Source organism: Gadus macrocephalus, chromosome 4, assembly GCF_031168955.1.
Source record: "Gadus macrocephalus chromosome 4, ASM3116895v1".
NCBI classification, from domain to species: domain Eukaryota; kingdom Metazoa; phylum Chordata; class Actinopteri; order Gadiformes; family Gadidae; genus Gadus; species Gadus macrocephalus.
Genome location: NC_082385.1, coordinates 30,701,976 through 30,717,286, shown reverse-complemented (window position 1 = coordinate 30,717,286; position 15,311 = coordinate 30,701,976). Strand labels below are relative to the sequence as shown.

The 15,311-nt window shown below is 41.3% G+C and overlaps 1 protein-coding gene across 1 annotated transcript; it reads left to right on the top strand.

Annotated features, from left to right (window-relative positions):
• Nucleotides 1-11,276: 11,276 nt before the first annotated feature.
• LOC132455493 (uncharacterized) lies at nt 11,277-12,660 on the top strand. The gene is made up of 3 exons (XM_060049356.1): nt 11,277-11,314; nt 11,531-11,977; nt 12,192-12,660. Exons 1-3 carry the CDS (start codon nt 11,284-11,286, stop codon nt 12,599-12,601), a joined length of 888 nt encoding a protein of 295 aa, XP_059905339.1. The 5' UTR covers nt 11,277-11,283; the 3' UTR covers nt 12,602-12,660.
• The last annotated feature ends 2,651 nt before the right edge of the window (nt 12,661-15,311 follow it).

The following is a 15,311-nucleotide window of genomic DNA, read 5'->3' as shown; positions in this document are numbered from 1 at the left end:
ATTTGACAGGAAATGACGTCTGACAACATGCCCTCCCCCCCCCCAACACACCTTCCTAATGAAAGAAGGATAGAGCTTTCACAAATATTGGAAATGGATGTTCATTCGTGATCTACAAGTCGAGCTGGCGTTGACTGTAAATAGTTCTCTGGTTGATGTTCTTGAAAGAGGATTTCAAGTCAAAGTTCCACTTTAATTGTGGGATCATTTCATGCATGACTTTTTTGTGGGTTGTTTTATGCAAGCTCCCGCACCAAACACATTTTCTGTGGCTTTGTCCCTGCGTGTGTATGTTACCCTGTGTGTGTGTGTGTGAGTGTGAGTGTGAGTGTGAGTGTGTGTATGTGTGTGTGTGTGTGTGTGTGTGTGTGTGTGTGTGTGTGTGTGTGTGTGTGTGTGTGTGTGTGTGTGTGTGTGTGTGTGTGTGTGTGCGTGCGTGTGTGTGTGTGATAGCGCAAAGTTCCTTTTCTATCACCTGACATAATAAGTATTAGGTGAATAGGTCGCATTCAGGTGTTAATTGCACTCACGCGTTGGCCTTTTACATGCCCATTTTGTGTTGTGTATTAATGTCAGCTCATCGATGCAAGACATATTTTCTGCTGCTGGCACTGTGATCTTTAAACGGACCTCGTAGGTTTGCGTGTGTGTATTTGTGAGAGATAGATGAGAGGATCAGTGTCTCCCCCATAACGTCATAAATAATAATCAGGTTGCATTTAGTTGTGCACTATGGTTGGAAACTGAAAAAACCCTAAAAGTTCTTCCAGGACCCTATCGATTTTAGACTGGTTCATCAGTTTCAGTGTTATGTTGTCAATTTGTAGTAGTGGTATTTGTAAGGGACAAGAGTCATGAACAAGTATTGTGTTATAACAACTCAACAAAACATACTATTTGTTCATGAAAAAATGATCGACTAAAGAGCAATTCATAAAGACGAAATGAAGTATATTTAATCTAAAATTACTTCATGATAGTTTTGTCAAAACAATACAGTTACCGTTATTTTTGTAAAGTCGTTTTAAATTTTTATTTCACTGAATAGCACCAAATTTTTGTTGATGATGATAAACATAATATGTTCTGCACAATGTGATATATGGAATGAGGCCTAATGTTACCAGTTAAGTGTAAGTGTAATTCAGCTGTGAACAAAATGATGTTACTTATTATTATTACCAATTAAAAATAATAGATTGTGGAATAAATAACATAGAAATAGCTCATTACAAAAAATAATGAACTTGTGGTCTGAATAGTATTTGGTCTGGACCGAGTCAACCAAGTTAACCAGGAAAGATCACTACATTACAATTCTGATGTGTGATCAACACAGTGATTGATAAAGCATGGATGGAGGAAAACTGAAACAACCCCATAATTCACATATCCAAGCTGGCCTAGAGCTATAATCTAAATTAGATTCAGTTTAATCAATTATATGTAAAAAATTAAGGATCCTCCAAAAAAAACATAAAAAACATGTTATAACTCAAATAGAAGAACATATTCAAATTAAATGTTAGGCAATGGTGAGATACACCTACGTTAAAGACAAAATCCTAAATAGATAGGTCTAAACTGCTGTCCCAGTCCAGCTCCACTAATTGCCTGAAAAACTCTTTCGTCCCCCTGGCCATCAGACTGTACAACAGCTCCCAGTAAAGGCAGGGAGGACAATAAACAACAACAATGGACATTTTATTTATTTATATCTGTATTTTTGCACATCCATCTGCACATTTTTTCTGTCTGTCTGTCTGTCTGTCTGTCTGTCTGTCTGTCTGTCTGTCTGTCTGTCTGTCTGTCTGTCTGTCTGTCTGTCTGTCTGTCTGTCTGTCTGTCTGTCTGTCTGTCTGTCTGTCTGTCTGGGTCAGATAGTAAAACTAGCCGTCACGGCCCGGTAGTAAGTGTATACAAATAAGGTTTGCAAATATCCTTCCTTCCAGTTTGCCTTTTTTTGTTTTAGGTTGAATACAAGGTTTAAGGAATACAACCATGTATTGTTCTATAACACGTCTATGTTGAATAATCGATTGTGATTGCTTAATTACAGCTTTGATTGTTATTTCTAATCATATAAACATGACCACATGTGTATGATGCATCGATTGTGAAATTCTGGGCCGATACGATGTTTAAATTAACAATTTGGCCGATAGCCGATGCCGATGTTTTATATATTTTTTTTGTTGTTGTTGTTGATGTTATTTATTCCCCCTTTCGTGCCAGGGAAACTACACCTAACCCCTCACGCACGCACGCACGCAGACACGCGCCTCTTACACACACACACACACACACACACACACACACACACACCCTGGCAGAGACCCTCCTATCGTCGAAACTGTTTTGTTCTTCATTTCAATAAAGAATCTTTGTTTAGCACTTGTCATTTATTATAAAGACGGAGCATCTTACATGCGACTTCACTGTATGAACTCAGTACTAAATCCCCTCTGCATTAACAGTAATCACTCATTAGTAGAACCGGTACCGACACCTTGTGGTAACATGTGGAACTACAGATATCACCACATCCCCCTTTCTCTGAAGCATGAAAAACTAAACGCATCACAAGTGTCAGTAATTACCTTACAACTTTTCCATTAAACTGCATGGACTTCTTTTCTCATTATAGGTAGTCAACAAACATCATAACTCTTTTTTTTTTTTTTTTTTTTACAGGTCAAGTCTCTCAGGTTTCTTGATATGTCTTGCGGATCTTCTTATCAGCATTTCACCTGGAAGAGAAGTATTGGTTAGATTATCAGTGTCTGTGTCTGTGTTGCAGTGTGCATTATGTGTGGAGATTGACTCGGACTCAGCTTGGGTTTGACTGAGCTCTTGGTCTGGAACAGTCTCTGGTGTTGCTGGTGTTTTCAGGAGACTGCGCCGGTTTCGCCTGATGATCTGTCCTTCTGGTGTTTTCACAGTGTAGGACTGTGGAGCGACCTCTTGAAGAACAGTAGCTTTCGTCGTCCATCCTTCAGGACTTTCAATCCTGACTGCGTCGTCCCTGGACAGTGGTGGAAGCGGCTTTGCTGTTCTGTCATAGAAATTATTTTGTTTCATTTTCTGATGTTTCAGCTTTTGTTCCAGCTTTGGGCGTTTCTTTTGCTTTGCAGAGGTTGGAAGTGTTGTTCGAAGCTTTCTATTCATCAGCAGCTCAGCAGGTGACAGTCCGCATTCCAGAGGTGATGCTCTGTAGCTCAGTAGAGCTAGGTAGCGGAAGCACTGTCTGCAGCCTTTTTCAACAGCTGCTTCAGGATGTGAACGCCTTTCTCTGCTTTGCCATTAGACTGTGCATACAGTGGGCTAGATGTGACATGCTTGAAATCATAGACTTTTGCGAAGTCTTGCCACTCTTTGCTACTGAAGCATGGTCCATTGTCACTCATTACTGTATGCGGAATGCCATGTCTGGCGAAGATGGACTTGGCATGTGTAATGACACAGTTGGATGATGTGCTTGAGAGTAATGCCATCTCAGGGTAATTTGAGAAATAGTCAATTACTACCAAGTAATCCTTTCCTTTCAGGTGGAACAAGTCCATTCCTACTTTGTGCCAAGGTGTTGTTGTCACATCAGTTACCGTCATTGGCTCTTTTGTTTGTTTGTTTCTGTATTTCAGGCATGTCTCGCATTTGCCTGTCATGTTGTTAATGTCTTTGTTAAGTCCTGGCCAGTATACTGTGTCTCTTGCCCTTCTTTTACATTTTTCGACACCTAAGTGTCCTTCATGAATTCTCTGCAGTAGCTCTTCTCTAAGTGTGCGTGGAATGACTATTCTGTTTGGTTTTAACAACAGTCCATTGACTACACTCAGCTCACCTCTGACGTGGAAGAACTGTGGACAGGATCCTGCAGCCCATCCATTCCGCATGTTCTCCATGACGCGCTGTAGCTCTGGATCTTTCACCGTCTCGTCGATGATCTGCCGGGTCTTGGCGTCGGACACAGGAAGCGCTGCGGACACCGTGTTGACGTGCACCTGGACATCTTCTTCAGTCGTGCTCGCACAACCCTTGATAGGAGCCCTTGACAATGCATCGGCGAGAATGAGGTGCTTGCCTGGTGTGTAGATGAGTTCAATGTCATACCTCTGCATCTTCATCATCATGCGCTGTATCCGTGGTGACATTTCATTCAGGTTCTTTTTCATTATTGCAACGAGTGGACGATGGTCAGTCTCAACTGTGAAGGTGGGTAGGGCGTATATGTAGCTGTGAAACTTTTCAAGGCCAAACACTAATCCGAGACATTCTTTTTCAATTTGTGCATATCTGCACTCAGTCTCTGTCATTGACCTAGATGCATATGCTACAGGTTTCCAGTGCTCACCTTCGGCTTGTAGTAGTACCGCACCGATTCCATCTTTCGAAGCATCTGTCGACACCTTGATTCTTTTGGTTGGGTCGAAGAATGTCAGCACAGGTGTGGCAGTGAGTGCATCTTTGAGCTTTAGCCACTCGCGCTCATGGTTGGCTGTCCAGTTGAAGTTGTTTTTCTTTGTGGAGGAGCTCACGCAGGTAAGTTGTTTTCGCTGAGAGATTGGGTATGAATTTCCCGATGAAGTTTACCATTCCCATGATGCGTAGGACACCTGGTTTGTCTGTGGGCTTTGGCATGTTCATTATGGCGTTGATCTTTTCTTCATCTGCCTGTATTCCCTGAGCTGAGAGCTTGTCTCCGAGGAACACGATCTCTTGAGCAGCAAACTGGCATTTGTTTTTGTTGAGCTTTAATCCATTCTTTTGTATTCGCTCTAGAACACTGGTCAGTCTCTGATTGTGCTGCTGGATTGTGGACCCCCATATAATTATGTCATCTACATAGGCTCTTACTCCATCCAGGCCTTCGATGATGTGCTCCATTGCCCTATGAAAGATTTCAGAGGCGGATATAATTCCAAAGGGGAGCCTCTGGAAACAGTATCGTCCAAAGGGTGTATTGAACGTACACATCTTGGTACTGCTCTCATCCAGCCTCAATTGCCAAAAACCTTGTGATGCATCCATTTTTGAGAAGTACCTGGCGCCTGCCATCTCGCTGGTGATCTCCTCTCGCTTGGGTATTTGGTAGTGTTCACGCTTGATATTTTCATTTAGGTCTTTTGGATCCATGCATATCCTAAGCTCTCCATTCTTTTTCTTTACGCAGACCATGGAATTAACCCACTCCGTTGGTTCTCCGATTTTTTTTATCACTCCAAGCGCCGTCATCCGCTCCAGCTCTTTCTTCAAGCTGTCTCTGAGTGCCAGTGGAACTCTTCTTGCGGCATGAACAACTGGCTGTGCGTTGTCTTTCAGCTGAATTTTGTATGTACATGGCAGCATACCAAAACCTCTGAAGACGTCGGAGAAGTTCTGCACGATCGTGTCAGCAGAGTCAGGTGAGTCAGTCATGCTGGTGTTGATCCGGTACACTCTTTTCACTAGCTCCAAGCTTTCACAGGCTTTGTCCCCTAGCAGTGAATCAAGTCCTTCAGGAACAACTGAGAAGAGCAGGTGATGCACTTTATCCTTGACTGTGACTTCCAGCTTGCATGTACCTAAACACTCAATGCTCTGTCCATTGTAGTCTTTTAGTGCGAGTGTTTTCTTCTGTATTTTTGGTTTATCTCTCATTGCCTTCACATCTGACATGCTGATCAAGTTTGCTTTTGCACCAGTATCTAGCTTCATTGTAACTACAGTCCCATTAATTTGCAGTGGTGCTATCCATTTGTCTGATTTAACAGCGTTTATCTGTGCTTTTGGTTCATCTTCACAGTTCACAGTGGAAATAATGAATGTCTCACCTAATTCCGGATCTTCCACGACATTCACCGATCTTCCTCTCTGTTTCTCTTTTCGTTTCGAAAAACACTGTTTGGCAAAGTGATTATTGCCTTGGCAGTTGCTGCATTGCTTGCCGAAAGCAGGGCATTCTCTGGGCTTATGCTGTGTGCCGCACCGTTTGCACTGAAACTGTCCCGTTTTCTGTCCACTGGAATGTCCTCGACGTGCATTGTGGTGCTTAGAAATGGCGCCAATGTCTGCCATCTCTCGCAGGTTAGCATTGCTAGTCGCTGCTTCACTGAACGTTCGCACATGCTTTTTGCTTAGCTCGCTAGCCTGGGCTATTTTCACCGCTCCATCTAGCTTTAGTTCAGTCTCCCTTAGCAGTCTTTCCCTAACCTTCTTGTCATCAATTCCGAATAGGATCTGGTCCTTTATCATCGAATCTTTGAGGGTTCCAAAATTGCATGATTGTGCTTTTATCTTCAAGTCTGTGATGAAGCAGTCAACACTCTCCCCTGGCTGCTGCAGCCTTGAACGGAATACGTATCTCTCGTATGTCTCGTTTCTTTTTGGTGAACAATACGCTTCGAACTTGGCTAGCACAGTATTAAACTTGGATTGGTCTTCCCCATCCTCATATACGAAGGTGTTGTATACTTCAATGGCTTGTGGCCCAGCTATAGTGAGTAATAACGCTACCTTTCTTGCGTCCGGTTTGTTGTCCAGCCCCACTGCCTCGATGTAGAGCCGAATCTGTTGCTGAAATGTGCGCCAATTACTGTCGACGTTTCCCGTTAGCTTTAGGTGTCCGGGAGGTCTCATCAAGTTCTCCATCGTCGAATTTGTAGGCGACTGTCCGCTTTTCCAGAACCGAAACTCACTCACTTCATGTCTTTTACTCCTGGTACCATGTTTTGTTCTTCATTTCAATAAAGAATCTTTGTTTAGCACTTGTCATTTATTATAAAGACGGAGCATCTTACATGCGACTTCACTGTATGAACTCAGTACTAAATCCCCTCTGCATTAACAGTAATCACTCATTAGTAGAACCGGTACCGACACCTTGTGGTAACATGTGGAACTACGGATATCACCACAGAAACTGCCCCTCCGGAAGATTAAGTTGATCTCCTTTTCAACGATCAAGACTACTGCTCTGTCCCTGAACCGGCTGCCATGGATATGTCCGCATCCACTGCTGAAAGCGTCTCAAATGAAGTACAGGAGCTGAGAAAGGAGCTACAGGAGTTACGTCTCTAGCGAGAGTTTGGACTGCAGCGGTGTGCTGGCTCCGACGCAGACATCCGAATTTACATTTACATTTACATTTAGGGCATTTAGCAGACGCTTTAATCCAAAGCGATTTACCATAAATAGTCTACATTTGTCATAAGAAGTGCATCAATATATCGCTTACACAAGGGTCAAGTCACCTTTTCACAGTCACATTTTTTGTATTAGCCTATGTCATCAGCCTGGTCCCCACGTGACGGGGATTTGTGTCAGGCAGGGACATTGTTGGTAAGAAAATAGCTTTACGTTACAGATTAATATTGTTATTATTTCTTAATAGGTCTATGGGAAATGATAAATAGCACACAAGTAGTGGCATGTTGAGAGATGGTGTAATTGGAGTTGGGGATGTCCATGTCTTATCAGAATTTATATATATGAATGTGACCGCACCAATAGTACAGAAACAAACAATATTTATAATACAGATTGGTGTAAAGACTTACAGAGACGTGTTTCCAGTTTTTTTCTACAAATTTTATTTTTAAATAGTTGAAAAAAGTCATTTTATTATTCTATGAGATGAAAATAGGAGCACTGAAGCGACAGAGCCAGAATGTGACCGTCTCCAACTCCACCAATGCTGGTCCTAGAATAAAAATACTATTAATAAACAATTGGAAAAATGTATGAATTGATAACACCCTACTTATCTGCATGCAAGTAGGTCTACACACGGCAAACCACCAAACCGCGCCTCCCAAAGATACGGCCCGGACAGGAATGTGACAGCACCACCTAGCCGCCTGACATGCATACCCAATCAAATTCCACACACTTTTGCGTCACCGTATGCACGCAGATTTCGTCCCGAAAACGCTTGTCCAAACGCGGAATAAAAAGTGAAAATGCCAGGCCACTTTTTGTCTTCTGTTCAACTTCAGACCGTCATCATGTAAACGTAGGCTCAGCCTCTGAGAAGAATGTTTGAGCTTCAGAGACTGCTGAGGGACACATGTCCACTCCACATTCAGGTTCAGGAATTAACTTTTGCATTATTTTACGTTATTCTACTTCATTTAAGAATGCTCGATTCTGATTGGCTGGGAGGGGGGGGGGGGGGGGTGCATTAATCCGGCATATTGCCCGCTGATTTGTCGGTTCTACTTTCTGCTGACTGAGCACAGTAGATCAATACGCCGCTTGTATCGTTTTCTATCACATAGGCCTACATTTCAAACATGAGGTCCGTTGTAAAAATAAACCAAGGAGTGCATGTTTGATCGATCGTCATTAAAGCTGACTTGATACGAATGTAACAACTACGTTGTTAAACTAGTGATCAGTTGCAACCTTGTGTGGTTGCTATAGAAACGCGTTACCTACAGCTGAGCTAACGTTATTCACCGTAGTTCTAAAGGGAACTACTTTTCGAGGGAGATGAACTTAAACAGAGCATACATTTAATAAGCATGCAATACGAATAAGAAAAAGGCTAATTATTAAAGTATTTGAATTGTTTTATTATGTTGGCCGGCGCGAAGTAGAATAAACGGAATAATCACCTCAAGGCAGGGCAATAAACAGTTTGATATGCCCGGCTCGCGGAAGGTAAGCCGTCCGCGAGCCGGGCATATCAAACTGTTTATTGCCCTGCCTCTCGGTGATTATTCCTTACTTAATGAGAGATCTTTCTAGTTTGGATTGTCTTTGACAGAGTTAATTCAATCTAATTTTGATTTTAAACATGCATAGGCTGCTATATATAATTCTGCCACTAGGGTCAGCCACAATCATATACCGTACTTTACTTGGGTGGGTAGGCTAATGTTATTTTCTCCATTATTTTTCGATCCTTCCAAGAGAACACCATCTGCCATCGATATTGCTTCCCATACATTGCCTTTTTATTAATATACTCAAATGGGTAATATCTTATTTCATAGAGAGCTGCGTGCAACACATTTTTGATTTCCTTTTATTGATTTTCAAAGTCGTCCTTTATTGAGACGCAAAAACAATTATGCAAGTTGAATTCCCCCCATCCGGGTTAAAGGTACAAAATATAACTTGACAGGGGTGTAATATTCACATAGAATATACAATATACAAGTTGGATGTTAAAAATGCTGGATTGTGATCGGTTACCAGTACGGTAGAGATTAGAGAATGATGAGTAGGCCTAACAGTGTGTGAAAGATTGCCTTCCTATTGACAGTTTGCCTACATGAATCTGTATGCTAATATAGATTTAAAGTTATATCACGCATTATGAATTTAATATATGTACAAAGTGTAGATGACAAGACAAGCGGCAGAAGGGAAATAGTTCACCCTTCAAATAAGAGTTCCCTACTTCACTCTTTGCTAGTAGGTGACAGCTCCTCAAAATATGAAATAAATGATGAATCTTTGAATAAAATATATTTTATAAAATGAAAAGAAAAAGATTGGTTGACCCTGATTATGGCCATTGACAGCGTATACCGAAATAAACTACACACCATTTAAAATAAAATATCCATATTTATATACTCACAAAACTAACCAGCAGGTGTCGCCCTGTGTCTCCACAATTACTGGATAGGGCTGTTGGCCTGTGGGCATCACTCGAGGCGTGCATCCTATAGAGTGCAACAGTGTGCTTCTGGAAGTCAAAAACCCTTTCATATTCTACATAGAAGTGTTGATTATTATTTATACATAATATCAGATCCATCCAGGGTGTATTAACCCCGAGCCAGAAGATTGTGAAACAACAGTATGCGTCCTTAGAAGCCAGGAGTCTCCAAAAAAGTCTTCAGAAAAAAATGGCTACCCTATGTCTGTCTACCAAGTTAATGCTGATAACAACAACAACTTTTGGAAAGTTATAGAAATGTAACAAAGTTTATTTATTTGTATTATGAGATCAAATGAGCAGTTAATGGTTGAAATGGTTTCCGAGAAGATGGCTAACATAGGAAGCTAATTTAGGCGTTTAAAAAGTGAGTGAAGAACATTAAGAAAAGTATTCATAAAGTGAAAACGATTATAACTTCAAGTTAATGGAATTCCAATGGAAATGGCACATTTGAAAGTCAAAAACAAATCCTGTATGTTCTGTGTAAAGTACTTGGAGCTGATTGAGGACCTTGTGCATGGCTGGAGGATAACCAGACCTCCAGGGCCCGTGGGCTGCCCCTGCTTCAGCTCTGACCTTTTCCCCAAAGCAACCTCAAAGCCTTCAAATAAATAGGCGGAGGTCGTATTTGAAAAAAAATTCGCTGATATGCTCAGGATCAATACAATTCATCCTTCAATATTTGAATATTCGATTATGGGTAGGGTTCATTCTGAGGAGATTTTTTAATTGAGTAGTTAAAGCGGTATAGAGGGAGATCTGTCAGTGTTTTGGAAGTACCAACGGTCAAACCACAAAAATATGTATTTATATATTTTTTATAATAATAATAATAATAATACATTTAATTTAGAGGCGCCTTTCAAGACACCCAAGGTCACCTTACAGAGCATTATTATGCCCACCTTATTATGATTTGTCGGTGGTGATGGCTGGTTTTACCTGTGTGCATGGTTGATCAAACAGGTGTGCAGCCTCACCCAGCCCCAGAGTCTAATCCGTTTGACTCGGGCCGGGTGTGGCTGCTTAAACCAGCCATCAACCAACACTCCACACTTTAAATGTTGGCCAAGCAGTCAAATTTGGAATAAGGAGGGCACGAGGAATTTCCTGGGTAATGAGCGTATTTTTGCCTGTATAATTAAAGAGCTGGGATATAAATCTTGGGTGGATGTTAAAGTCAAGATAGACAGAGCGAGTTGTACACCTTGCTAGTAATAATTCATTCATTCATTGAATTTATATAGCGCTTTTCTAGGTCACTCAGACGCTTACAGTGAAGGGGGGACCGCACTCACCACCACCAGTGTGTAGCACCCACTTGGGTGATAAAACGACTGCACAGGGGAAACCCTGGTAAACCAAAGGTAAGTGACTTAAATACTGAATCATCATAAAGTTATAAGAGGAGAATGTTAACTCTATAGCAGCCTGTATTTATTAATTATTATTGAAAAATGATGCAATCTTAATGATAATGCTGTCAATTCATAAATGGTTTTATGGTAATCCAACAAAAAAAAGGATCACTCCCTTTTCAACTGCTTTATTATTGTGCCGATGTTTGTTCAACTAAAATTAAGTGAAGTGTAAGATGATAAATCCTTTTCTATTTGGTAGACATGAATGCTATGGAATGGATACAAACTCTTCTAATCTCAGGTTGGTGTGATTGTGTTTAACGTTACCTATGGGTGCAGGTATCAAAAGTGTAATGTGTTTTTGCAAACGAGAAATTAATGTCAACATTTGTGCTATGCATCTTTCATTCATCAGTCAGGATACACAATAACACCAGCCATGTGGGAATCGTTCCTATTTGTGATTAGAAATACGAACATATTCAACAGTAAGTCAAATGATTATCTTCCCTACCAGGACTGTGTATCCCGTCCTTCTGTGCCGACTACCGCCAACACTGTTTAATTGAAACCCCGAAATCCTGGTTTGATGCCCAGAGCTACTGCAGAGAGAGAGGCCACGACCTGGCCACCATAGACGACATGGGGGCAATGAAGTCACTGCTGGGCATGAATGCAGACAGAGCTCATGATTGGTGGATCGGTCTTCATTATGGGGGTCCTGAAAGGTGGCATTGGTCGCTGGCAGACAAGGACTTCTACCAAGAGGGAGAGAGAGATTACCGTAATTTCAAAGGAGGGTTACCTGGTAGAAGGTTTACTCTGCAATATAACAGCAAGTGGTACAATCATGGAAATGACGAAAAACATGTGTTCGTGTGTTATGATGGTAAGGAAACATACACACATGGATATGGATATTATACACTACATTTGTATTTATTTATAATGTGTCAAATTGAAGGTGCTGTAGGCATGATCTAACTTCCATTTGAGCTGTGTGTGTGTGTGTGTGTGTGTGCGTGTTAAACTCTCCCAGTCGTGCGGTGTATGGGCCGTGAGAGTTGTATCACTGGGAACAGAGATCTTTTCTGCTCTCTCTTTGAAACTCTTCTCTCACCGACAGCATGTTAAAAGCCATAACGTTTTTGTTTTTTTGTTATGTTATTTATAAAAAGTATTCAATGCCAACAAAGGATTGAATGATTTGGCAGGTAACAGACAAGGTGGAGACCGATATGTCCTAGTGAGAGAGGGGAAGAACTGGGTCGATGCGCAGGTGTACTGCAGGAGTCACCACACGGACCTGGTCAGCATCAGGAACTCAACAGAGAACCAGGCAGTCGCGGAGGCAAGTGGTGGATATTATGTCTGGACCGGCCTCTTCAAAGAGGCGTGGTACTGGTCCGACGGGCGCTACTCCTCCTTACGACTCTGGGATCATCATGCATTCGTGGGGAATTTCCCTCAAAGTTGCGCTGTGATGACGAGCCACATTTCCGGAAGATGGAGCCAACGATCATGTCATGAGTTGCATCCCTTTCTCTGCACCTGTAAGCAACCGTTGAGTGTTTTGGAGTTGTATTAGACGTCTCATATTCTATTGCATTCAATGGAAACATTTGAACAATTCATCCATATGGTCAATCATTGTCTTTGAACTATTGGAAAGTCCAGTTACATTGTGTGTGTGTGTGTGTGTGTGTGTGTGTGTGTGTGTGTGTGTGTGTGTGTGTGTGTGTGTGTGTGTGTGTGTGTGTGTGTTCGTGTGTGTGTGTGTGTGTGTGTGTGTGTTTTCTTGTGTACGTGTGTGTTCGTGTGTATGTGTGTGTGTGTGTGTGTGTGTGTGTGTGTGTGTGTGTGTGTGTGTGTGTGTTCTTGTGTATGTGTGTGTTCGTGTGTATGTGTGTGTGTGTGTGTGTGTGTGTGTGTGTGTGTGTGTGTGTGTGTGTGTGTGTGTGTGTGTGTGTGTGTTTGTGTGTCAGGTACTAGGAAACGGGTTCTCAAGGTGAGGGTGCGTTCAGAGGACATCCAGGAACTGAATGACCCTGCCATGAAAACTGCCATCTTAAAACAAGTGAGTTATACCAGCCTTTAGGTGGTTTTCGGTAGTCTGCCCATCAACCTTCTCCATCATTCAACACTGTCACTAATTTAGTCGACTAGTGTAGTAAAATATTGGGGGGGTACATGCCCATTGTGTGACTGGTGTGTGTTTTAAATGTTGATAACGCACCAAAAAACATTCAAGGAGATTTTGAATACCATGGCTGTTGTTCAACCCTCAAACTGTGCTTGTGTGTGCCTTCAACTGTCCCTACGTGTATACTGGAGAAAGGCTGAGATGGTTGAGAACACGTTGGGCCTTTTGTGTGAAAGATGCGTCTGTGGTACAGTCAGAGTTAGGAAAAGGGTGTAGAATCTAGATATTTATCTCATGTAAACAGGGCCTCTGTCATTGCTTTCATTCAGAAAGACTGGAAACTATTATATTCATAATGGTCACATGAGGTAGGCCTATTGCCTGTCGTAGAGCAAACAACTTTTGGTTCTCGTTTTCAGATCCAGAAAATGCTGAATGAAGGGACTTTGCGCAACCACCATAAGATAGCCTGGAAAACCAATTCTGATGGACAGGTCTTCACCAAGGAGTAGTGTCTCACAAATCATTCTATAATAATACCTAAAGTCTGTCAGCAGATTACCTCAAGTCTGTGTGAAAGGTTATTCCTCTTTGTTATTTTTTTGCCAGTTCTCACTATAGTCACAATTATGATGGTCACATGAGTAATGTTTGCATTATTTGTAACAATTCCATTGATAAACCAAATAACCTCTTTCTAAACCATTTGAGGATGAATAGCATAACTATAAGGGGAATGAAGATAGAAGGAAATATTCATTTTCGTAGGAATGAAAATTGGGTCACATGTCTCATACTTTAAGGACTTGATGAGATATACGTTTTTCTGGATGCATAAGATCCTGTGTTTCAGGGTAACATATGTTGAGGTAATTGCAGATAGAAAAGAGTTATGATGTTTCTTGAATGTACAATAATTTTTTTGCAATATATGACCAAGATTTCAGTTAGAGTAGCTGTGTAATGTAACTAAAGAAGGGTTAGCCTGAAAGAGTATATGAGGCTCAGCCTCTGAGCAGAATGTTGGAGCTTCAGAGACTGCTGAGGGAAACGTCCACTCCACATCAGGTTCAGGGCTGAGACTTGACTTTGCATTATGTCACGTTAATGAGATATCTTTCTAGTTTGGATTGTCTTGGACAAAGTTCATTCAATAATATTTTGGTTTAAAAATGCATCTATATAATTCTGCCACTAGGGATCGCCACAAACATAGACTTTACTTGGGCGGGTAATGTTATTTTCTCCGTTTTTTTTCAATCCTTCCAAGAGAACACCATCCGCTATCGACATTGATTCCCGTACATTGCCTTTTTATTATTATTTTCAGATGTGTAAAATCTTATATCTTAGAGAGCTGTGTGCAACACATTTTTAGCCTTTAATTGATTTTCCAAGTCATTCTTTATTGAGACGTAAAAACAATTATGCAGTTGTCATCCTGGTTAAGGTACAAAGTATTAATTTACAGTGTAATATTTACATAGAACATATTAACCACAAGTTGGATGTTTAACATGCAGGATTGTTATTGGTCACCAGTAACCTATGGTAGAGATTAGAGAATGATGAGTATCATTGTGTGAAAGTTCACCTTCCTATTGAAAGCTTGCCTATATGAATCTGTATGCTAATAAAGATTTAAAGTTAAACCACGTCTTCTGAATTGAATATATGTACTATATATATATATATATATATATATATATATATACCATTTAACTGTTTATAAAGTAAGTGAAGAATATGAAAAGTATATATAAAGTGAAAACGATTATAACTTTAAGTTAATGGGATTCCTATGGAAATGGCACATTTGAAAGTCAAAAGCAAATCCTGAAAGTAGGACTGTGTATTCCAAGCCCCCGAGAGCAGTGCATACTTCCGCAATCCACCAGTGCTCAGCGGCCTAGCCTGGTATTGCATCCGTTGTAGCGGGCTGTGGACGGGTCCGTCAATTCATGGAGTCCCAGAAGTAGGTATCGCCGTTCACTCCGAACCCTCCTTTCCAGCACCTTGGAGTACACTTTACCAGGGAGGCTGAGAAGTGTGATACCCCGGTAATTGGAACACACTCTCTGGTCCCCCTTTTTGAACAGGGGAACCACCACCCCGGTTTGCCACTCCTTTAGCACTGTACCCGACTCCCACGCGA

What these genes read in the sequence shown, in the direction of transcription:
- LOC132455493 (XM_060049356.1), top strand. Translation starts at nt 11,284, where the DNA reads ATGGAATGGATACAAACTCTTCTAATCTCAG. An exon ending in ACAAACTCTTCTAATCTCAG is followed by an intron (nt 11,315 to 11,530) that starts GTTGGTGTGATT and finishes CTTCCCTACCAG; the next exon opens with GACTGTGTATCCCGTCCTTC. An exon ending in TATAATGTGTCAAATTGAAG is followed by an intron (nt 11,978 to 12,191) that starts GTGCTGTAGGCA and finishes ATTTATAAAAAG; the next exon opens with TATTCAATGCCAACAAAGGA.